Source organism: Festucalex cinctus, chromosome 1, assembly GCF_051991245.1.
Source record: "Festucalex cinctus isolate MCC-2025b chromosome 1, RoL_Fcin_1.0, whole genome shotgun sequence".
NCBI classification, from domain to species: domain Eukaryota; kingdom Metazoa; phylum Chordata; class Actinopteri; order Syngnathiformes; family Syngnathidae; genus Festucalex; species Festucalex cinctus.
In genome coordinates, this window is record NC_135411.1 from 29,651,295 (window position 1) to 29,677,278 (window position 25,984).

At 40.7% G+C, this 25,984-nt stretch overlaps 1 protein-coding gene across 2 annotated transcripts in view; it reads right to left on the bottom strand.

Moving 5' to 3' along the window:
- Nucleotides 1-25,984, bottom strand: part of LOC144022920 (uncharacterized) — a 116,229-nt gene that overhangs the window by 73,469 nt on the left and 16,776 nt on the right. Inside the window, exons 3-4 of one of the 2 annotated variants that reach the window (XM_077528130.1) lie at nt 881-938; nt 421-549 (exon numbers count right to left, since the gene is read on the bottom strand). The exons of the other annotated variant lie outside the window; for it this stretch is intronic. Coding sequence (XP_077384256.1) covers nt 421-549; nt 881-888 — 137 coding nt within the window. The 5' untranslated portion in view covers nt 889-938. The remainder of the gene's footprint in view (nt 1-420; nt 550-880; nt 939-25,984) is intronic. 2 annotated transcript variants of the gene reach the window in all.

Sequence of the window (25,984 nt, forward strand, 5' to 3'; positions counted from 1 at the left end):
GTTAAATCTTCTATTATACTATATAAAAATATTCACATTTTATTTTTGAATGTCATTTTCATGTAAAATATTATATGTTAAAATACTGATCATGTAAATATAAAAAAAGAGATTCCTTGCACCACTAAACAAAATTAAAATTGTTATAAAAGTAGCATTTGCATGCATCTATATCTACATACACATATACAATAATTCATGATATTATTGTGTTACCAGTAACAGCCAATGGTGTCATTATGTCATAAATTGTGTCAGTAGATTTGATTGTCACTCATCAGGTGTCAGCATGAAGGCGGCTTGCGTGTGAACGGTGCGAGTGAGTAATGATGATCATCTGTGGCGGTGCGCAGACACACAAGGATGTCGGTGCATTAAATCACCTTCCCATGAATGAAAGAATGTCTTGTCTTTGCTTACTTCACTTTCATGTTCTTACGCCTCCGGGCTTGCTTGTACAGTATTCCTCGGATCAGAGCTTCCCCCAGAGCCTCAAAACAAGGACTGGAGACTCTGGCAGTGGATTGGAGATGCCAGAGGGATGTGATACTAAGAAAATTAAACAGTCTAATTAAACCATATAGAACGACAATTCTCAAAATGGAAAATAGAAGAATCACAGAGTTCAGATGTATTTAACGTTTTAGTACAATATAATTACATTTAAACTTTATCAACTGTTTTAAAACATTTACAGTATTTCCCAGTCTTTTTTGATTAACAATTAGGCCAAAACATTAAATCTCATTAGGTGTAACTCATGCTGAAGGTGAGTGTGTACCATACCACAAACAGAACGTCTTCAAATAAACACCTTCTCTACTTCAGATGCTATCTTTCACATACGGACATTAATCAGTGAACTGAAGATTCGACCTACCAAGACATGTAAACTGACTCTCAGATGAATTCAAGCGCAGAGCCTTACAACATGTTCCCTGCAGAATATATGAAAATGAACTTATGTCATTTGGAGACCAGAACTTCAATATGTTGATGTGTGGTCGCATCACGATGTTATGTGTCATATACTCAGGTTTCACTGTACATAATGCAAAAATGTACATGTACAGGGAGTCCTCGAGTTAAGGCGCACTCGACCTAAGGCGTTTTCGACTTTACGGTTACGCCCGGTCCGCCATTTGGGCTCCTTGTCCGCCATATAGCCCGCAGTGTTTTCCCCTCATCCGCTATTTAGCCCTTAGCTAGTGCGAGCGCGTGTGCACTTGTGGGAGTATCTTTGGTTTTTTCACCCTCTTTTTTTCCACATCATGGCCCCAAAGAAGAAGAAAGCTATGTCAATGTTGGTCCAGCCAAAAGAAAAGCAATTACCATGGAATCGAAGCTAAACTTCATAAAAAGATCGCAGAAAAGAGAAGCACCGACGAACATCGGCAAAGACTTGGGCTACAGTCGGACAGCATCTTTTTTATTTTTTTTATTTTTTTTAATTAATGCAGATTATTTTGATGTAAATATTGACTTTAATGGGGAAATTTGACGTAAGTCAAAATTCTGGTTACATCGCTAGCGTAGGAACGTAACTCCGACGTAACTCGAGGACTTCCTGTTCTAATAATTGTCTCCCACAGCAGTTGAATTAATCAATTAGTTGCAGCAAATAGGATGTGTTTTCATTTTCACACATGGATATTAAAACCCTATTGCTAAGCAGAACAGCAGCACTTAAAAGCACGTCAGAGTCAGATTGATTAAAGTGGGGACAAGTTTATTAAAAATGGTCTTTTATTATTATTATTATTATTATTATTATTATTATTATTATTATTATTAAATAATTATTTGTAAGACCCTATTTTTGCTCTCTGCTCACCATGCATACCACCACCCACATTCTCTGTTCGCTGTTTTAACCTCTTGGCTTTCTGGTCGCTCTTTCTTTCTACCCCTAATAATTGGAACACTCCTCAACAAATAATTAAAAAAAAAATCACCTCATTTAATGCCATATTAAATTTGTATGTGCTTGTATATACAGTAAAGATGAGCTCATCATTTTATCAGTATACATTATAATTTTGTGTGACATTTTTGTTTGATGGTGCGCCATGTGATAATGGCAATGTAAAGTGTGTGTCTTGGCTCAATAAAGTTTGGGAAATGCTGTTGTAAAGTTGCGTGGAGTATACGTAGCATAGCTCCACACCAGCTTTTCCATGCCTCTGCATCTGGCGCCGCTCCCAAAGTACCTGAGCCACACGCGATTCTGTCAATCGCAGGTACTTGATAGCTTTCTTGTGTGCCGTATGTGTCGGAGGTTGAAAAGTTGCCCATGTTTTTTTTTTTTTCTCTCTTTTTTGCACACATAGCATTGCGTGACTACAGCCGAGGAAGAAAACACAAAGACATTGTTTTCGGTGATCAGTAACCCCCTTTATAGTAACTGAACAGCATTCCTGTCTCACATTCCTAAGCCGCCACTGCTGTGTGAAGGCTTTTTTTTCTCCTCTTAAGGCAGAAAAAAACGAAAGTAAAGGAGAAATATACATTTTTAATGAAGCTCACGGTGAGGATCTCCCTAAACTCAACTTACATCAATGATTAATTACGTTTATAAAATTAAAGGCAACTGGGGGTAGAATGTAACCTATCTGAAACTATGTGATGAATGTAAATAACAGAGTCATCAAATCTGTTTGTGATCAACAAACAAAATATGAATGTGGTGTTATCTCCATACCGTGCCCCTGCCTTGAGCTTACACAATAACCATATTCAGCAAGCCTTTCTGCATCTCATCACACAAGGGCACGCTACAAATGCATGGCTGCAGTCAATCACGTTCACAATCACATCTCATGTTTATTCGTTCATGGTTCTTTTTTTGTTTTTCTTTTCTTTTTTTTTTTTATCTCAGGCAATATGGAAACCTTTAAATCATACAAAATCAGACCTCAAACACTTGAACTCCATTACTAACAAAAAGAGCAGCACCTACCAGAGCATTAACCTTGCTCTGGCAAGATGAATTCTCGCGGTATTTGTGAGTTCACAAACTCCGGAGAATACATCTTATACCGCTCTCGTTGATTTCTGCCGATCCGAACCACTGGTGGCACAGAGCGACATTGTGTTCGGGGGTGGGATATGCAACTGTGACGAAACCAGGAAGCCAGCACCGACGGTGGAGCTAGCAAACAAACCTAACATAGACGAATGGACACTACAATTAATTCTGTTCTTGCAGAATTACTCACCGTTTCCTTGTTGAATGTTGAACAGTGAGAGGCGCATTACTAGCTGGTAAGATGTCCGTGTTTTTTTACCCCCTTCGGCAAGAACAAAGACGAAATTTTCACCCATGGCCGTGACTGGTTAAAACAAATGTGTACAATGCCGGATCGTCCAATCAGCTTGCCTGGTACTTGCCATCCCCGATACTTGCCCATCTCAATATGTATTAAGAAAATGAGCTTATGGCATTTTACTTTGCTATTTTGGGTTAAGATCCAAATTTTGGGAAATCCCAGCCTAAAGAATAAAGACATTTTGTTTTTTCTTTTACCAAAAAACCTGCACCAACTATTTCATTAATTTAAAACTGATAGATGATGATGCGGATTTAGAATTATTTTTTTTTTACTCAACTTGCCATTAAATTGCGTGTTCTTGACAATAACTAAAATAGTTTGTGCCATTTTGCTCTGACAGTTGACAACCCAATAAAAATGGACCCATCATGACCCTCAAGTTTACTGATTCGCGCACCCCTAATAACAGCCACTCAAAAGAGATGGGTCTCCATTTCCTTTAGGTCTTAAACACAACCTGTCTTCTATATGCATGTCCAGCCAAAGCCAAATCTAATATTAACTGACCTCCGCGAGCGTCCACCAACCTGGCGGCGAGGACAATGGCGTCAGTCATATCGTTGGGCCGTGTGCGATCATCATAAGACTGGAGGACATTCATTACTCAGACACAGAGGGAGGCTTCACAGCGAAGCTCTTGTGTTCCAACTGTTTGGATGTGCTCTCCTCTTGTATCTCTTTGACTACCTCTGGCACAAGCACTCCATTCAAGGACGGCGGGAACAAATGTTTCCTTATGTGGCTGGCTCCGACTTCCCAAGCTCCAACAAATGCCAAAGAGATGGAGAGCAGAGTATGAAATAATTTATTACCATAGCAATTGTGACCTTTGCATATATCGCTCATTTATGTGTGATGTGTGAGTAAAATTAATGGGAATTTCTTTGTCGTTGTACAGTACAAGTATTATGCTACTAACAATATAACTCCTAAATTCAAATTCAAACATAGGCATTTAGAACATTTATTTGGTGAAAATTAAAAATGATAAAAAATACCAAAAAAGTGTTGTTGTTGTTTCCTATCACTCTAAAAAGAGAATTGTTGAACCAACTTAAGATTACAAATTGAATTGTTGACCAACGTAAAATCACTTCAACTAGTAACACACAATTGAGTTCCAAAGTGAATATCTCCATCCATCCATCCATCCATCCATCCATCCATCCACTTAACCGCTTACTCCTCACAAGGGTCGCGGGGGTGCTGGAGCCTATTACAGCTGGCTTCAGGCAGTACGCGGGGTACACCCTGAACTGGTTGCCAGCCAATCGCAGGGCACACAGAGACAAACAAACACAAGCACCCACAAGCACATCTAGGGACAATTCAGAGCGCCCAATTAACCTGCCAAGCATGTCTTTGGAATGCGGGAGGAAACCGGAGTACCCAGAGAAGACCCACACATACACGGGTAGAACATGCAAACTTCAACCAGGAGGGCCGCAGACTCGATCTTGCGTCCTGAGCACTGGGAGGCAGACGTGCTAACCAGTCAACCACCGTGACCCCCCCAAAGTGAATATATTAAGTTTAATTAAGTATGAGTTAATTAAACTTAATTTATTCACTTAAAATAAGTTAATACAAAGTGAATTCAACAACTCAATTTGTTAGCTTAAATTAGCTCAGCAATTTTCTTTTTAGAGTGTAGAGCTATATGTGGAAGATACAATGTTCCCTTGTTTTCCACTGGGGTTAGGTTCCAAAAAATACCTGCAATAAACAAAATCCGCGAAGTAAGCTCTAAAAACCCCCACCAGGTAGTTTATACATTTTTCTCATTGAGGCATTTACATGTTCTCACATTTCTCTCTTGTTTGAAACATTCTCAATGTTCAAACAAAATTTTATAAAATGGGTAAATTACTGTAAAAAAATTTAAAAATAAAAATAATAATAATAAAAAAATAAAAAAAAGCAAAATTGCACACACACAAAAATAAAAATCTGCGATACAGCAAGACCGGGAAAAGTGAACCGCGTTATAGCAAGGGAATCCTGTACTTTATATGGGAGGGATAAATATTTCTCTACAAAAAAAAGTGAAAAAGTCAAAGACTTTGTTTGGCCATACAGATGCCAGCATTTTACAGTACTTCTTGCCGGTCAAAATGACAAAACTGCATTTTTATTTTTATTTTTTCTGGGATGGAAAGACTTCTTTCATGACTCAAACAGCAAACATGTAAATTTACAAATATAACAACAATGAAATTCCCCCCCAAAACTAGCAAAGTTCACATTTATGTTTCTTTGTCCTTATACTTCAACAGGCTAGCATGCTAAGTGATGTATGACCATGGGAACGTAACTATTAATTCTTTGCCATCCACAATGCCTAAAATAGCATAAATTGATATGTTTCTCTTGCAAAAGTGAAGAAAAAAAAAAATCAAGTGGTGTAGTTATGTTTGTTTGTCCTCCAATGGAAGAAAGCTACTCTCTGGAAAGTACGCATGAATGTTTTATTATTTTTGGTGGTCACACTTGCCTCATGTGACACTAAGTGATAGGAAATACCTCTGATAAAGGTTTTGGGGGTGGTTCTTCAGAAGGTTGGCAGGCTAACTTGTTTATGGAGGACACTCTAAGATATTGGTAATGTATCATTTTGAATACCAGCTTGGCGATACGTCTTTCAAATGGCAAAAAGAGAACATTTCATTTTTATTTTGCAAAAATTCTCCTGCTGCCTCACGCTTGGAGGAAGAAATGATAATCCCCATTAAGCAACAATGATATCAATGTCTGACTCATAATGAAATGACTCAGCCATTCTTGATGCACGCACGCGAGAGCATTTGTTTGGATAAACACACCCTTCCGGGAGCTGCGTTTGCTTTTTCGTGGAAATACACTGGAACTTTACTGCAGCTGAAGACTTTTGTTTGGTCACTTATTGTGCATGTTTTCAAGCTCGACCCTCGTAGAGCTGAATGATTGGAGTTTTGAGTTTTAAGCAAAGTACACTGCTACACAATAACATTTGGATTTTCCATAATAACGGGACCCGTTTAGTCCCGTTTAATTGTCTTTACCTGTTAGTGGTTTTCCCACCCCTTGACATCCAATGCTAGTCTAGTATGCATGCTGCCATTGGTGTGTGTGTGTAAGTATCAGGTTGTGTGGGAGTGTGGCTGGGCTATGCGTGACTGGGACAAATACACCTGTCTCTGTGCTCAGGTAGGAGTGTTGTGTGGGGGTGCAGGCAGTCAGGCAGGCAGGGGCTTGTCAAGTGAACAATGCTCTCTATTGTACGTGCGAACCTAAGTGCAGACGCTCACACGGGAGGAAGCCCGTGCATCCGCGTGAATCGTATCCACATTCTGCCCTCGCACACTACGTGACATCGGCAAATTATTTATAGTAGGCTATACGCACGTTACGCTGACCGCAGGCGCCCGCCGGCTAAATCCCGGCACCTCTGCCTTTTACACGCAAGCTGCCAGTCACACCTTTTGACTGGAAAAAAAAGCATGCTGCATTGTTAAACAAGAGCTTGGCACAGACCTCCTAATCTAATTAACTTGTTTCTTGTAACATTTCGACTTTATTCTAGAAGCATTAGGATTTTTTCCTGTAATGCTCTAATTTTATTATTTTTAACATAATAACTTATTTTCACAATATTACACTTAATACTTCACACTGAACACGAATCAATTACCGTGGTATTTTGAGATATGAGTGACCCAACTTCTGAGCTTTTCAATATACCAGCCATTGTGTGTACGCTTTTGGTATAGGAAACAATTTTTGCTAAAAGAGGCTTCAAAATGTCTGTAGTGACTGTCAAGTAAACACAAAACAGAGACCACACACAGCAAAATGAACAAGAAAAGTGTTTATATGTGTCCATACCAATGATTATAAATCTGACACTTTTCAAAGTATTACTTTGTTCACACTCAACCCGTGTTACTCCAACACTGCATGGTGTTAATAATCTACACTGCTAAACACTGAATAGTTTTGAAACTACTCTACACTAGGCCCTCAAAGTACTTTACAGTTTGACTACTGATGATACGGCATCAGAAGCAACTGGTATCTAGTGTCTTGCTCAAGGATACTTAGACATAGTCACAGTGGCCCGGGATCAAACCCGATGCTCTTAAGGGTGGAAGACGATCACTCTCCCACTGATCCACGCTGCCCCAACAACAGCACGGATGTATCACTATTGAAATTTCGACAGCACACTGCAAATTAGAAAGCTTCTCCTTCACCGGAAATGGGGGTGTGGTCAATTTAATACCAAAGGTAGTGCTACTCAGGTTACTATTTTTTAACAAGTGGATGATATGCGCTGCTTTGAAGACCCCTTTTTCTTTTAGCGCTCAGTTTCTTAGACCCAAATATTAGACTTGGGTTACTTGTTACTTGTTTAATAGCTTAAACTAGTAACACACAATTATGTTCCAAAGTGAATATCCATCCATCCATTCTCTTAACCGCTTACTCCTCACAAGGGTCGCGGGGGTGCTGGAGCCTATCCCAGCTGACTTTGAGCAGTAGGCAGGGTACACCCTGAACTGGTTGCCAGCCAGTCCAGGGCACACAGAGCCCAACCATCCACAATTTACAGATATAATTATTTCATTAAAAAAAAAAATGTTTCCTCCGGTAAACATCAGCAAGCATATAATTTATACATGTGTGAAAGGTAAGTTGTAAAATGTCTGAAATCTTGTTTATGTTTAACACATTTAAAATATATAAATAAAGATGACTTGATCTGTCATCCCAGAAATGTTTCTTGGGAGTAATATGGCGTCCTCGCGGCTTCAAAAGTCTTGACCTATCAGCTATCCAGTTATGCATACAGATCAGTGGTATTCAGACACAAACGGTGCATCAACACATGCAGACAATACAATACTCATAGACCTATAGTTTTTATCCTCTGCAAACTTTTATTACTGCCGATTACTGTGTAACTTAAGCATGAATCCCACTGAGGGGCGAACGTTTGCAAAGCTACAAATGTAGATTTTTCATCAGGGTACGTTTAAGGTCTCAACGTTCGCTAAACGTTTCGAGAACATTCACCTAATGCTTTCATGAATTTTCTTGTCGCAAAGAAATTTTGGACCCATTGATGAACGTTAATGTTGCGACTTGCGACCCTGAATGAACCCTGACAAGAAATCAATACTTGCTAGCTTTGCAAACGTTCACCCCTCAGTGGGATATGGGCTTCACAGTAAATTCTTCTTAGTTTGGTTCTCTATAACAGTATCATATTTTCCCCGGTGGCCAAACCGCACACATCCGAAATATATTCTAAAATTCTTTTTACCACATTATATTTTACTAAAGAAGAACACAACTTTCTAATATGCACCAGTTACTGAGACAAATTCCTAGTAAGGTAAAATTTTATCTCTTACATGGCAATAAATTCTATTCTGATTCTGATTATATTCCGATCTTTTCTCACAACTTTACAGACTTACCACTGTTATGTTGCAACTTAATTCTTTTAATTAAAATTAAGATTTTTTTTCTTTCGTACTTAGTAGAACTACATTTTTGTAACTGTAAGAGTCTTCCTATTAAATCTACAATTCTCCATTTGGAAACAAATGTGACTTTTTTTTTTGTCACAAGACTTTTGCTTGTAACTTTTTGACGTTTTCTCTGAAAACGTATAAGTGAGTTACATAGTTGTAAAAGCCATTTCATGATTTATTCATATCACAAGTATGATAGTATACATCTACAGATCCGTGAATGGATGAATACATTTGCTGTTTTGATTAGTGGCGGTATTTAATGATTCCTCTTCACATCTGACATGAGGCCAAGATGACAACTACCAATGGATCAACACTACAGTATTTTAAAAAGGATGTTCTGGAAGAGAAGAAGTGGCCCCTGTGTGTCATCAGCAGATTACAACAAAGATCCAGAGAGACTAAAGAAGGAACACAACAGCACTGGCATGGACAACCTTGGAAATTTTCATGAATCACACACAGTTGTGAAATTTGACATTATCTCCTTGTTAGAGAATAGCACGTTGTGCAAAAAGCAATGAAAACTGAACTGTTGGACATGCGCATTCAAATGTTTAGAGGTCAAATAAAGTTCACCTGAAAAGATTATAGTGCATTTTCATTTATCCTGAAATCCAAAAAAAAAGGTTTTCCCGAAAAGGTGGGTGAAGGAAAAAACTTGTGGCTTGACTATTGCTATCTCTTATCGGTCCACTTTATCCCATAGGTTTTGTTCTTGGAACAGATAAGTGATGACTCTGAGGAGCAAAGATAAGTGGAGAGGAAGACAAAGCAAGCCACACAAAAGTCAGACAAGAATGTGAAGAGTGGCCGCTGGTTAGTGAAGGGGTTAGCGGGGGCTCTAACGGGGCTTTCAGTCACTCTTATTTTGTCCTTTTAGGATGAACCACAGTACCGAGACTGCCCTTTTAAAGATTTTTAATGATATCAGGTGTAATGAAGACCTGAAAAAGCTTACAGTCTTGGAGCTACTGGATTTAAGTGCTGCCTTTGATACAGTAGATCACCACATTTTATTAAACAGACTTAGAAGCCTGGTGGGCATCTCTGGTACAGCTTTTAAATGGTTTTATTCCTATCTCACACACCGATATTTCTTTGTAAGTATGGATACATGTTCCTCTGGAACCCATGAAATTAAATGTGGGGTTTTCTTAAGAAAGAAAAAAAAAGAAAAAGGGGGGAAAAAAAAGGAAAAAAAATAAAAATGTGGGGTTCCCCAAGGTTCAATCTTAGGCTCATTATTTTTTAATTTTTACATGCTTCCTCTTGGGGAAGTCATCAGGAGACACGGCGTCACCTTCCACAGTTACACTGACGATACACAGCTGTATATCGCCGTGTCACCTAATGACATGGGGCCTATTGATACCCTTTTAAATTGTATTTTAGACATTAAGTCATAGATGGCAGAAAATATCCTGCAGCTCAACCAGGACAAAACAGATGTTTTAGTCATCGGTCCTGAAGGTCAGAGAGAGAAAAATTTACCAAAACTACAAGATTTTAAACCCTCGCAATGTGTGAAGAATTTGGGCGTCATTTTTTACTCTGAGCTTACTTTTTTATTCCTCATATTAAAAATGTAGCCAAGATTGTTTTTTACCATCTTAAGAATATTGCCAGAGTCCGCCCGTTTCTCTCACAGGCCAACACGGTGATGCATGCTTTTATTTCTTCTCGTTTAGATTACTGTAATGCCCTGTTCTCTGGTCTTCCCAAAAAGAATATTTCAATCCTACAGTCCCTTCAAAACTCAGCTGCACGTCTGGTGACGGGGACCGGAAGGCGGGAACACATGACACCAGTTTTAAAATCATTGCATTGGCTCCCCGTGCGTTTCAGGATTGATTTAAAGGTACTTTTATTAGTTCTTGGCCCATCTTATTTATCTGTCTTGTTTTTACCCTATTACTCCTCGCAGGTCCTGAGGTCTTCTGGAAGTGGCCTTTTAACTGTTCCTAAGGTGAGGACCAAGACACATGGTGAAGCTGCCTTTAGCCACTATGGTCCTCACCTATGGAATAGCCTGCCGGTGGGCATCAGGTCTGCAGAGAATATTGATGTTTTTAAGAGGAGGCTTAAGACTTACCTTTTTAGTTTGGCATTTGATTGATCTTTTTATTTTTTTTATTTTTTATCCCCTTTTATTTATTTAACTATTTTAATCTATATAGTTTTGTAGCTTTGTTTTTATTTATTTATTTATTCATTTTCTATAGTGTTTAACTGTTTTCTTTTAGTGTTTAAATGTTTTTATTTGGTAGTTTTTAAATTTTTAGCTCAAGCGTTTCCTCATGGGGGAGCCTCCACAGTGAGAGGGATGGCTGGTCTTCATCCCTCTCACTGTGGACGAACTCCTCCTGGGTGCCTTTCCTTACAGAGTACTTCTGTGCCCCGCCATGTTGTGGTTTTCATGTGTCTGTTGTGTTTTGGGTGTTTCTGTGGGTACGATCATGGGGATGTGGGGGGGAGGGGTGGCTCTTTCTTTTTTTTACTTTTTATTGTATTATGGATGTTTAGCACTTTGAGTTGCATTTTGAATGTATGAAAGGTACTATATAAATAAAGTTTGATTGATTGATTGAATTGTCCAATAAATAAATAAATAAATAAATAAAAAATTTATTTAACATTTATTTAACCAGGTAAAATGTTTGAGAAGTAATTCTCATTTACAAACATGACGGGGATGGATATATCGCAAGTTAAAAAAAAACGTTTTGCCTTGCTTGGCTTCACATGGCCGACTACAGTGTCATCATCATGTTGCTATGAGATTCACTCACATCATCAGTTGCAAGTGTGTGCGTGCGTGTGTGCGCGCGCGTGTGTGTGTGTGTGCGTGACTAACGCAAGGCAGTCTCCATAAAGGTAGTATTGTTAAGTTGCGTGCGAAGCTCATGCGCTGGGCTTTGGGTCCCCGCCCATCCCTGTAAACCAGGGCCCGTTTTTTTCCCTTCTACACCTTCCCCTTTCTTTTCGCTGCAGGTAAACATTTGATGTCCGCACGCAATCCCCGGAGAGGCTCCGCCCCTTGTACTCTGTGCTGGCTTCTCTTCAGTGTTACTCACACACTCACACACACTTTGCTTCCCTCCCCATTCTTTCGAGCATTCCTGCCCTCACTGACTCAGCACCTGTTTCCCTGAAGAAGTTCGCAAGGTTCTGGATAAAAAAATGTCTATGCAGCAAAGGGAAAATGTGTGTTAATATTTTAATGAAAGCTAATTTAATGCAGCCTAGTAGTAACCTTTAATGCAATCTATTTCTGAGTCAAAAATATAAAACGGCTAATAGGAAAATAGCAATTTGTATTTTATTGACTAGTTGTGAAGCGACAACATCACAGAGTAAAAGTAAGCAATTATGAAAGCTAATTCTGTAAAATGAGATTGAAATTATTATCAACAGCCACCACCCTGTGGTTGAACTTGGAAGAGTGGGAAGGGGCAACGTTCTGTCTCCTGAAAATTCAGACAACATGTAGACATTCAGACAACCTTCGTTACTGTGACAACAAAATGGCATACGCTAGTGAGTGGCTACTCAATGCGGCCTGGTTATCAACTTTGGGGCTAAATTGAACACCTTTTCCAATCCTCTTAGTCATGTCATCTTAAAAGCAACAAGCAACAAACTGAACGACATTTGTGGCTGGAGACTCCTGAAGATACCGAGAGCAAGAGTCCCTCAAAAGTAGCAGATCGCCCCTCCCAATGGGAGGCCATTTGTCGATTATTTTTCCATCGCCATGTATGGGGTTTCTCACATTTCAAAAATCAGTTAAGATGTTAAAAATCGGCTTGCTGCTTTAGACTTCCCCTGGATTTTAATTATTCCGATATTGTGGACAATCCCATGTTTCTAACTTTGTGGGAATGGTTTGGAGAAGATCCTAAGATAACCAGTCACTGGTACATACATTGTAAATTGGCAGCCTAAACTAACGTACAATCCCCTCCCAGTACGCAACAACACACAGTGAGGCCTTTCTGATTGATTGTCCGACTGTACTCGAGGACAAAACAATCCCGCAAAAGAGATTATTTCAATCCCTACATTGTTGTGTCTCCTGTGACAACTCGCGGCCACCGCTTGCTTTCATCGGGGGATTTTGGCGGCGTCCGAACAGCCCAATTAGCAGCCCTGCTGAGGTGGTGCATTGTGCAAACACAAACAGTTACTGTACCGGCAAGAGCAGTCCCCCACCACCTCCCATGGGCCATGTTAAACGAATATTAGATTTGTTGTGCCTATAACAAGTTACCTATTGTTGTGCTGGCCTTTCTCCTGCTCTGGAAAAGCCATTCAAACAAGATAATCTGTCTGCGTCCCGTCAATGCAGCGCTCTGTTCCACCGTGCTCGGATGAAACCCCCGAGACAAAGGGGCTGTTTGATTGGGAATATGAAGCCATTGGTGCCGGAACATAAGGCAATGCAAGAGAAATGGCCGATGATAGCCATTATTTCATCTTCCATTTTTCCCATGACGCAATTTCTGTGATTGTGTTTGGTTCCTTTGGTCTCACAATTGTCTATTCTGTCATCTGGCACAGCTTTGCTTGTTGTCACTGGAGCCCAAGGATGTCCTGGATATGAGGTGTGACAGCTGGGTCACAGCAATGAACGAGTTTATTGTTCCTGCTCACACTGCAAGGTGTGCTTGGAGGCATGCCAGCAACCTGGCATAACAACCAGGAAGCATGTGCACCTTCCACTAGCAACTGTATTTTAAGTAGTTGCCAATCAAGAGGCTCAGTGCCAAGTTTTCTGCATGATTAATTCACATTTCAATATTTTCACACTTCCTTGTTGTTTTCCTGTGTAGGGATACTGATGGAGTTTGGAGATGAGCTGAACTTGACCTGCGATTTTCTGACTTCTGATGTACTGTAAAAGGTCTAACTGTTTGAAAGGGGCTGTCTGGCACTAGCGTAGCTTGGGGACTAAAGGGTTCCAAACTTGAGACTCATTGAAAAGAGTTGCAGACTACATACAGTAGATGCCCTTGAACATGGCGTCCACATCCCTTCACAAGGTTTGGGGAATCCAGGTCCAGAAAGTAAAAACCCTCTCTCAGATTAGCTTCAGCCACAGGTGCGTCTACTCAATTGGCAAGTAAAGGAGCTCGTCTCCCCCTGTTGAGTAGAAGCATCTGTGGCTAAAGCCAAGCTGTTTCAAGGTTTTTATTTTCTGGATCTGGATTCGTCAACCCAAAAAATACTCTGGGCTGGATCCAACTCGGAAGCACAAGAAGGTCCCTGGTTAGATTCTAACTTGGACCACTCTTGGCCAATGACTCAGAGGTGTGGATTTGCATGTGGAGTCCATGCCTGAAGGTATTTTCCCCAGTAGTTTTTCCTAAAAAATATCACCTGGTTTAATTCCAGCTGTCTCGACAGACTTGGGTTGGAGACCGCATGATTCTAAGCTCGAGGTTCACTGAAGACCACTAGCAGAATGCAGAGGTCCCATCGAGCATTCCCTTACAAAGGTTTCCTGGTCCTGGATGTGTGTGTTTCCAGCTGTCTCACAACAAAATGGTCCCTGATTGGAGCATACTTAAAAGGAACCCCGAATGTCATGACAACTTTGCTCTGTATTATTTATTTGGTTGTGACAAACATAACTCTGAGATTTTGTAACCACGCAGGAGGGGTTTGGTTGGTGCTGGATTTCACTTTGATGGATTGGATGTACTGGCTTCTATGGATCTCACTCTGCCTCATCGATCCTTCCCTCCTTCCTCTCTTTAGTTTTTCCTCTGGTCTCTTGAGATCTCGCTAATTTGCTGGAATTTAGAGTCTTCCGGGGTTGGCGTAAGACTTTGATTTTGTAACCATGGGGAAGGCAGGAAGTGTTTGGTCGGTGCTGGATTTCACTTTGATTTATCTTTTTTTTCTCTTTATTTTTTCTGACCTTTTCTCTGGTCTCCTGACCATTTGAACCTCACGACTCTGGCAAGATTCTGAAGTACCTGGTTAAGGCGAAGGGTAATGGGATATTTATAAGGTTTTAGGTGAATTAATGAGTATAAATTTATACGTATTTGCACGCACACGCACGCGCACGCACGCACGCAAACGCACACACGCAAACGCACGCACACATACACACACACACACACACACACACACACACACAAAAAGAGCAATGATGATAAGACGTTGAATCGGTAAGACTACCGAATGAACAATTCTGAGCTCTTTAAAAAAAAACAAAAAAAAAAAAAAAAAACATAACTGAGATTCCTTGTAGAAATTTTATTTGGACATATGCCGCCATTGTTGTTTACGTCACAATGCATTCAGTGCGTAGTGATGTAGTATGGCGGCTGGCTCTCTGCTGAGCAATGCGCAACACTATAAAGAAAGCAAGGTAAGCCTCATAGCATTCCTAAAAAAACAAAACGTGATCAGGAGAGTCACCTACCCTATGCCGTGCTCTCGTCATTCACCAGACACATTCAAGAGTTTTGATCATCCCTTTAGGAACGCTACAGAGGAGTACCTCGCTTTCTTTAGAGTGTTTTTGAAATTGCTCGGCAGAGAGCCAGCCGCCCTTCTACGTCACTATGATGAACTACTGAATGTGTTGCGACATAAATAACAACGGCAGTGTACGTGCAAATAAATTTCTACAAAATTTATTAAACTGGAAGTGATTTTTGAAAAATGATTCTCTTGGTTATGTAAGTAACAACCAAATAAATTATATAGCGCAAACTTATTACAGTTGGGGCTCCTTTTAATTAACATCACACTTCAGGGTGTGGCGTTGCATGTTCTCCCTGAGCCTTCCAAGATACTCTTTTTGTCCCCACAACTACAAACTTCACCAAAGAATTGACACACTATCTGGATTTTTCAGGATGGAATACATGCAGAGAAAATAATTTTTAGTACATTTGCTGATGTACCAAACTGGTCTCATCTGCTGTACACCTTGGTAGTATTTGTCATACAAGGCATTGGGTTGTTATGAAACTTGTTCATTGCTTTACCTTTTGACTGCCACTACTGTAATTTTGTAGGAACGTGAGATACTTGGAGGCGTTTTCAGTCACGTCAGGCTGCTGTTTGTATGCACTCCAATTGGCTTAATAACAGGGCTGAGAGGAAAAAACAATTGCCAAGAACAAAGCAGCACTGGTAAAACAGAAGTAGCTCTGTAAACTATTTTTGGTTTTAATGAAGAGTCATATTGACATGTATTTCCTTCATTTTGGAAAAGACGAAAGAGTCTGCCGAGTGTGGATGCAATTCACTCAAGTGAAATTGTTACAATTAGCCTGCTTGACGTATGAATGGATCATTTGTATTGGAGCGTACATGTGTAAAAGTGCAACCACTTCAAGGAAAGTGCTGATGTGGACCCTCAGCGTATGGAGTCACTTTGGTTGCTTTTGATGTCTGAGAATGGTATGTGGCGGTCCAAGTGTATTTTGTGTGGGTATGCTTGTGCGTGTGGGTATGCTTGTGTGTGCGTGTGTGTGTTTTGCGGCCGCTGACTCACTCAACCGCAAGCTAGCGTGACAGCAGAGGCAGGTTAACACCCCCACCGCCGTCCTCCCATCACATCGGAGATGCTGTGAAATAGAGCTAAGCGACTGCATGCCCTGAGGCACCGAACTTCAAAGCAATCAGACATAAATTTCTTAGTTTGAACGTCATCATGTTTTCATTAGGAGGCCATTTTTTCTCAAATGTAATTAGACACGACTTACTTGGTCTGTGGTAGGAGAAGATAAACCCATCTGTTATATACACATTCAGTCATGAAGTCACAAGTTCAATCTGTTACGTTATTATCAGCTCAGTTGCCACCCCTTGAAAGCTAGAAGAAAAAAAAAAAGCCCCACCAGTTGAAATAATCAACACGAAACTGGGGGAACTTGGTTACCAGATAAGGATGCACCGACCCTCGCCAGAAATTAAACAGGAAATCAGCCCACCGACCAAACACTTCCTGCCTTCCCCATGGTTACAAAATCAAAGTCTTACGCCAACCCCGGAAGCCTCTAAATTCCAGCAAATTAGCGAGATCTCAAGAGACCAGAGGAAAAACTAAAGAGAGGAAGGAGGGAAGGATCGATGAGGCAGAGTGAGATCCATAGAAGCCAGTACATCCAATCCATCAAAGTGAAATCCAGCACCAACCAAACCCCTCCTGCGTGGTTACAAAACCAGAGTCTTATGCCAACCCCAGAAACCTCAAACTTCCAATAAATTGAGATCTCAAGTGACCAGAGGAAAAACTAAAGAGAGGAAGGAGGGAAGGATAGATAAAGCAAAGTGAGATCCACAGACACCAGCACCCACTGATTCAAGGGGCTGTGGGAGGGAGAGGCAAATTCTGTTTGAGTTTCAGTAGATGCTGGTGCGATGGATCTGGCATGCATAAGGACCACCACCAAAGAAAGAAGCCGTCAACCGCGGTCCAGCAAAGCGAGCACCCCCCCCCCCCCCCCCCCCCCCCAGAATCCCCAGGCCGCGGCAGCCCCAAGGCCACCCCCAAGCCACCCGAGCGGACACCGGTCCGCGAGCCGACCCAGACGCCCGGAACACCCCCGAGCCCAAGGCCGCAGAACGAGGCCCGGCGGGCCCCCACAGCGCCCCACCGGTCCCCAGCCCCCATCCCCCCACGACCCCCCCGCACCCCACCCAAACCCGCCACCCGCCACGACCCAGGCCCCGCCACCCCCGGCCCCCAAACCCCCGAACACACCCCGACCCCCAACACCCAAACCCCCACCCACCCATACCTCCACCCCCCCACCCCCCAAACAAGCCCCCCCCCCGGAAACCGGCACCGGGCTGCAGCGCAGAGAGGGAAGACGTGCCCACCCCACCTCCAGCCGTGGATTTTAATTTTAGTTTTTTCATTAGTTTTGGTTAACTAAAATAACCTTTTTTTTTTCAATACCCTCCCCTCTTACTTTGGCCAACTCCAATCATTTTTGTTTTGTTTAATTTATTTGAACTGAGTCAAATGCCCTTTTTAGCATATGTTGCGGACCACTGAAAAATGGATGGCGGGCCGCAAATGCCCCCCGAGCCGTAGTTTGGACACCCCTGTCCTATAGCGATGGGAAATGCTCGAATGTTGTGCTTTCTTTGCCTGTGCCATTTAGTTTAGGTGGTTTATTAAAATATTTTACTTTTCCCCCCCCAAATATAAATAACAAATACTTAATTTAAATTTAATTTTACACAGTTTTAAAGGGAACCTCCTTTTAATACAAATAAATGAATAATAAATAATTTACATATAAAGAAAAAATAACCGCCTCTTAGGATATACTGTACAGTTTCCACTAATGTATTAATGCAAAATGGCTGGTAGGTATTCAGCTAAAAGACTTTTTTTTTAAATGTGATCTAAAACCAGTCTGTCAAAGCCTAAAATATTTTTTTTTATTTTATCATTATTGGTTTCACTGACAGGAATTGATACCCGGTACTTTAGAGATTAGGTTCAAGTTGTAATTCACTTCTATTCTTACGTTTTACTTACTACATTTTCTACTACTTGAAGATTATGATGCTCAGAATGCTAACCACCCAGTGGCTCTTTATGATTTTATTTTTTTATTTTTTTTAACTGGGGTCAGTTGTTGCATTTAGTTCCCTATTGTTGTTTCTTTTCGTTTGTTCTTCCAACATGCAACCCAAAGTCCAAAGTCAACTGCCAACACACTGAAGATGACACTGAGGGGTTGTTCACCGACTGAACACTGGTCGGGAAAGATTACGGCAACAACAAAACCCTTGTTTCTCTGTAGATAAACAACCAATAAAAACACAACGTCATAATTGAACAAATATCTCAAATATGACCTGCCAGAACTGTCCTTCAAAACCTGTACTTCCTCTTTTGACGACAACACACACACACACGAACACGCACACGGACATTTTATAGGAGAATAGTGGAGGCTATAAAGACAACTTATTTTGTATTATTAATTTTTTTAACAAGTATTTTAACAAGTATCTCAATTGGCAAAACTTTCTTTCAAAATCCATACTTACCTTTAAGAGAAAACCTTAAAGCAACACACTGTTTATTAAAAACTAATCAGCTATTCTGTGAAATGGTTCATTTCAGCTCTTCCATGACAAAAACTGTCAATTTATGTTGAGCTATTATGATTTTATAGTACTTTTTATGAAAATGTTTCCATTAAGTACAATAGTGGCGTATCGGATGCTGGAAACGCGCATAGAATAACATGGCAGTCAATGACTACAAAGAGACTCACGAGGAATTATTGCGTCCCACGGCGGACATCAAAGGGGGAATAGCACTTTGCAAAGAAGCACTTCTTCAAAAGCAGTACAGCCACAGGGGCCTCGCAAAACATTTATGTCCAGCCGAAAGTGAAGATGAAACTGTGGCAGATAAGGAGGACGCTTTCAGCCAGCCCATATCAAGTAGAAGAAGTCACCCTTTTGGAAATGTAAGTTAATGTGGATGGTGCCTAAACTGGACGTTAACTCATTGAATCCCAGCCATTTTCATTGGGGCAACCCCCTTCAATACCAGCCGTTTTACGGAATTTTAACAGATCTTGCAAGGCCCACAGAATATTGTGTTTCACTTCTTATCTAATATAAACATGAAACTAGGGATGCACGATAATATCGGTGGCCGATAATTATCGACAATTATCGACCAATTTGACGTCAAACAGATAAACCAGATAATAGAGAAATCTGCCGATAATTAGCGGCAATTTGATTTCATACAGATAAACCAGATAATAAAGAAATCCAGCAATAATTATAGACATACCATGTTGGTCCATCTGTTGTGATTGTGGCTCATATCAATCAAATTCAGCTTCATGGTGCTTTACATACATTGAAACATTGTGCAAAGTTTATACAATGTTTCAATGTATTTGTTAGACTTATAGTAGGACTCGAAAGCATATTTGTATTCAAGTTAATTTTGCAAACAATTATCGGCGTACTTATCGGTTATCGACATCGGCACCTCTAAATTATTGGTTGATCATTATCGGTTGAAAATAGCATTATCGTGCATCCCCCTACATGAAACCTCCCAAAAGAAAGATTAGAGTCTCTTCTTTCATCACACAATAGAAGTGTATTTTTTTTATACTGTATTATTTTCTTTTTCAGTTTTTAGTTATCAGCGTTAGAATCTAGCTAAGTTTTTTCCAAATTCCAATTACTGCAAAAAAAATAAAATAAAAATAAAATAAAACAGAAAAATAGCTTTTTTGTAAAACAAACATTTCAAGCACAATTTGAGCTTTAACACGACTTATTTTTTCATTTGTGACAGCTCAAACATCTAAATAATGTTTTCCTGCAATAATACAACATTGCAAAAAGGGCTTGTGATAACAATGTAGCAGTTTATTGCACATAAAAAATAAACAATTGGCTGGGGTGACTCCAGCTCTGCCGCAGCATCCAGTGGTCCAGGGGTTGACGTGGCCAGCGAAACGAGCCATATTGAAGATATGCTTCTTTGTATGTGTACAACAAAATGCATTAGTTTGTGAATGATGTTTTGTGTGCGTAGATCACGCGTTTTATGTGGGAAGATCATGTTTTGTGTGTTTACGGGGTTTTGGCATGATTTTAACTCCATAAAATGCCACATCGAGTAGAAAACTGCACGTGAACGCCCCCTCATGTCGTATTTTCTACTGGACAACTGGGATTTTATCTTGATACTGAAGTTTCTGAGTTGAGATTACTATTGAAGTTTCAACATGGCGGAAAGTGCCGAAGGATTTGTGAATGGCAAGAAATATTAACACGTATAAGTGTGTTATCGTCCGCTAGCAGGTTTTTTAGAGCCGACACAATGACGTAGCATACACAATTCAACGTCCTGTCATCTAAAACTCATTATTTGCCCTAATTGTCCAGTTTAAAGAGCAAAGAGAATATCAGATGCTATGTGCAGTTTTTAGCAACAACAACAACAGAAGCACATGAACAGAACTTGGTCGTAATTAGGAGTTTTCGAGCGGTAAAGTCCATCTTTCCCATAGCACGTGAAGGCAGGGTGAGTCCCAAACTACACTTTCTCCTTCTCTTCTTCTGCAACAAGATCCTTGCGTGATACTGGCTGATCTTCTGCTTACTGATACCTGCTGGCCATTTCTTTTTAATAACATTGCAGCCAAGCCCAATCCTTCAGTCAGAACCTGCATTAGACTCTCTTGTACACTCTTGCATGAAAAAACGCTTATGACGTATAGATACGTCATATGTACGCGGCGACTATGACTTTTATGACGTCTTGTTATATCTTGGAAAAAGTGAAACATCCAGCTCACTTTTAGTCGTTAGGCCAGCTTACATGTTATTGTGCTCAGCATGCTTAGCCACGAAAAGACATGAAACCTAATTCATCAGAATTGGCACAGTATTTGGCGCCAGAAGACGACATTTTTTTTTGTGCATTCCGTCAGCAAACTCCTATTCAAATGGACGAAGGCAGCTGTCGTTTATGCATCGGATACATCATCACGATCACATGACCTGGATAATGGCGTTGTCCAGGGTATGTTCTTATTTTAATACTTAATTGATTTTAAAAAAAAATATTTAGGGAACAAGATACCAGAGATAGTTGCACTTTTATTTTTTTTTATACACAATGCCTAATCAAATACTGGAAAATGCAGTTTGTTCTTTTCACTGCTGAAATTGAAGTCTTACAATACAAGAATGTATCACCATTATTTTGTTTTTAAAATTCATGTGTTTAAGTATCTGTCCTTTTAAAATATGTACTTCCTATTTAGACTGCTTGACATTGTCAAGACAGATGCTAGTGATGAAATGTATGAATGTGTACTGTTCACTTCAGACGTGATTTTGTGCTATTGTTAAATGTGTGCAGTTGTTTGATAACATCACACAAAGTCTGACTGACACATCTGCAGTCAGCTCTCTCTCTCTCTCTCTCTTTTTTTTTTTAACTTTAATTCATGGAGGCTGCTAAGGGTGATAAGAAGAAGTAAAGCCTGCCAAAACGTAGACTTAAATGTGTTTTAAAAAGGATTTTGTGACCGATACAAAACAAAAGTTGCGCATCCAAGTGTGTAAGTATGAGCTGAGGTGTCGCAGTGCCCCGAGGGCGGCAGCATGACACACAGGCAGCGTTCTGCAAACAAGAAAATCGGCTTGCGCAGTTGCCTTCGCTTTGTGCAAGGACTCACTGGCACACTGTCAACATCCACAAGATTAATGACATCTAGTCACGACACGGTGAAAACCTGGGATAGAGCAGAGGGGGAGGAGCGAGCAAGATGGAGAAGGGAACAATAAAGCTAGCAGAGCCGGATGGATGGATGGATGGATGGATGACTAGATGATAGATAGATAGATAGATAGATAGATAGATAGATAGATAGATAGATAGATAGATAGATAGATAGATAGATAGATAGATAGATAGATAGATAGATAGATAGATAGATAGATAGATAGAATCGCATCACTTGCATAAGCTTTTTGGGCTCCTTTCATTTATTTATGTATGCCATTCTAGCCACAAGAGGAGGGGCGAGGGGCATTTTGAAAAACATTTTTCTTGAGTGCATGTTTTGAGATTCCAAAAACACAAACCACCAAAATCTGAAAAAGAGGCGAAAAAAATAAAAAATAAAAATGGCATCTCCTTCTCTTGCTTGTTGGCATCATTTTGAGTATTTGGGCCACACGTAAATTTTCCAAGTAGACGAGTAGAGAAAAACCAAAAGGCATATATTTGTTACAGCTGTGTTTTGGGTTGGGTCATTGAGGCCCTTATGATGTTGATGATGATGTCAGTTGCTATGTCCCTTGTGATGATGAAGTTGTCAGTTGCTATGCAGTTGCTATGGCCCTGTAATTGTCACTCTTAGTTCCTGTATTTAGTTTCTGTATTTGTGGGTCTTATTATTATTTTTTTTAAATATCATTTAGGCTTTTATTCTGTCATGTAAAATTGTGCATTGGCCCCTCGCAAGAGTTACTGAACGGCACTTTCGTCAGCACATCAAGGTTTCTCTTGGAACTTTGAGGTTTCCTATCCCAACTCTTCCATACACGCTTTCTTCTATGCAGCCTGTTCTTCCATGAGTTCTTGCATGCATCCAGCCCGTTCAAGTTTTTTGTCAAGGTTTTTCCATCAAGTGTTATCTTCCCTGCTCTCTGTTACTTTGGTTATAAAGACTCTGTTTCCCAACTCCGATGTCTGTGTTTGGGACCTTACTCTGCACACTACACTCAGGGGTATATTCACTAAGAATGCGCTGTGTCCGCTAAGAGCGCGAAATATTGCACCACAACCGCACCCGCAGTCTGCGCCCAGTTACCCATCTATTCACGAAGGATATTGCTCTAATCATATACCGGCGCGAACATTAATATATTTTCAGAGGTTGGCGTGGGCGTACAGTATGCATCTGACACATAAAATCGATCGTAAAATGCCTCTCCGCCATTGCCGATCAGACCGGGTTACGTTATGTGTCCTAATCCAACATTGAGAAATGTCCCCGTCCCTCTCTCTCACTCTCTCTCGCTCTCTCTCCTTTCTACGTGAACAGGTAGAGAGCGACGGTGCACCGTGCGATGCACTGCTGTCATGATCCCGGGATCGAGGTTGCGGCAGGTTAATACATGCGTTCCAAAAACGTAATTTGCGTCACGCAAACTCTGTGTGGCTGTTTGCGCTGGCGTTAGTGAATTAGACGCTGCACATCAATGAGTCTCATTTGCATTGGGGTGGGCATATTTTGCGTCAAATGTATGCAAATTACCTAATTTACATATGCGCAAATAACACCGGCGCACCAAGGCACAATCTGGTTGGCCGCACACTTAGTGACGGATTTCCCCATCTGCGCGGGGGTGCTGGAGCCTATTCCAGCTGGCTTTGGGCAGTAGGCGGGTACACCCTGAACTGGTTGCCAGCCAATCGCAGGGCACACACACAAGCACATCTAGGGTCAATTTGGAGCACCCAATTAACCTGCCATGCATGTTTTTGGAATGTGGGAGGAGACCAGAATACCCAGAGAAGACCCATGCAGGCACAGGGAGAACATGCAAACTCCACCCAGGAAGGCCGGAGCCTGGACTCGGTCTTGCATCCTCAGTACTGGGAGGCGGACGTGCTAACCACTCACCACTGTGCTGCCCTGTGTACTGGCTCCTCCTCCTCATTAAAATAAGCAAAGCTAGATCTTGTAGAAATACAATCCGACTAGTGGCAAAATCTCAGTTTTTACTTCTTGTAGGCTGTTACACCAAGCACTTCCAAAAATGGGCATGATGGCAACAACCAGTGTGCTGTTATCATCATTGTGTTGCCACGCGGGTTTCACACTGAGCGACTGCGGTGAAAAGGGAATTATTCTTGCAAATGTCTGTTCTTTTATTACACATTTACTTTCATGTAAACATTTTTTCCTGTACTATTACAATTTTTTCCCCCTCCTCGTACAACAACAAAACAACCAATTTAGGCTACCATTCAGCAACACTTTAATGAACTGGAAGAATATGCTGTACATGTGTGTTGCTTGTCAACATGTCTTTCTGCAGAGATGGAGCCATGATTATCTCAACATCCGTTTGGGCCAAATCCTACATGTACTCGGTCCCTGCAACATGGTCTTAGCCAAACACCTGCTGCTCATTGTGGCAAAGCGGGTCATAGAGGAAGGTGTGGGAGGAGAAGGGAGGGGTGCTTGTCTTGGCACACTGCTGCACTTGTGTAGCCTGGGGAATGTGTCGAGAAGGAGAGAGGGATTAAAGTGAATAAATATTATTCTTTTGCAGAACTGCTTTGAATCAGCGTCATAGAGCATATTTAAAGCTGCTATAAAAGCTGTAAAATCACTCACAGACTTGAAGCCAAGGTTTCCTAGCCCACCCATCAACTACATGCCGGTCACTCACTAGACCCATAAAAAGGGAGGGTTATTATAGACATTTATAGACTAATATTAATCAGTTATATTGTTAAAATCTACTGCGATTGGCCTGCAACCAGTCCAGGGTGTACCCCACCTACTGCCCACAGTCAGCTGAGATAGGCTCCAGCACCCCCGCGACCCTTGTGAGGAATGTGCGGTCAAGAAAATGGATGGATGGATGGATGGATGTTAAAATCTATATCAAGTAAAACTGAAGTGTGCTTAGTGCATAGAGCCCAGGAACAAAAATTCAGATGCACTTAATATCCCACCAGAGTCGACTGGAACACAATTGTCACAAATGATCCAGCCTCCACATCACGAAAGAGTATCTTAAATACTGCGCAGTAGGGGTGTTAAAAAAAATCGATTCGGCAATATATCGCGATACTACAGCACGCAATTCTTGAATCGATTCAATAGGCAACCGAATCGATTTTTTAACATCCATTTTTGATGAAAAAATATTCAACAAAACTTTCACACCTTAAGCATGGAAGAATGTTATATTAATGGAACATTAAGCCTTCATATTTTATTTCAATGCTGTTCTAACATGAAAAAGGTTACAACCTGTTTGTTAAAATACAGTGGCTCACAGTTATAACACTGAAGTTTCAGATCAATAAATAATACATTTTCATACAAATCTTATAGTGTACATGTACAAGTTTACTGAATGGTATTTTCTAAATTGCGTAAAAGAAATCGTAACAATCGGCTTGTAAATTCATATCGGGATTAATCGGTATTGAATCGAATCGTGACCTATGAATCGTGATACGGATCGAATCGTCAGGTACTAGGCAATTCACACCCCTACTGCGCAGTGTAGTTGTTGGACCCTGTTTTATGTGCTCCGGTAGTCAGCAACAAAGTTCAATTCGATCAGCAATTAACTATTCGATCCTTTGAACTGCGATAATTCCAGCAACTACTGTATTTGTTCGTCATGGGGAAAGAAGATGTATAGCAAAGGGCAACTGCGGTTAGCATGTTTGTCTTTCTCACTGGAACATCTCTGTGAAGAATTTGCAAGAGTTCACAAAAACATGCATGTTACGTTCATTGATGAGTCGAAAATGTCCAGAGAAATGAATGTGAGTGTGGATGGTTATCTATTTTATAAGAGGCCTGGTGCCCAGTCCAGGGTGTAAATGGA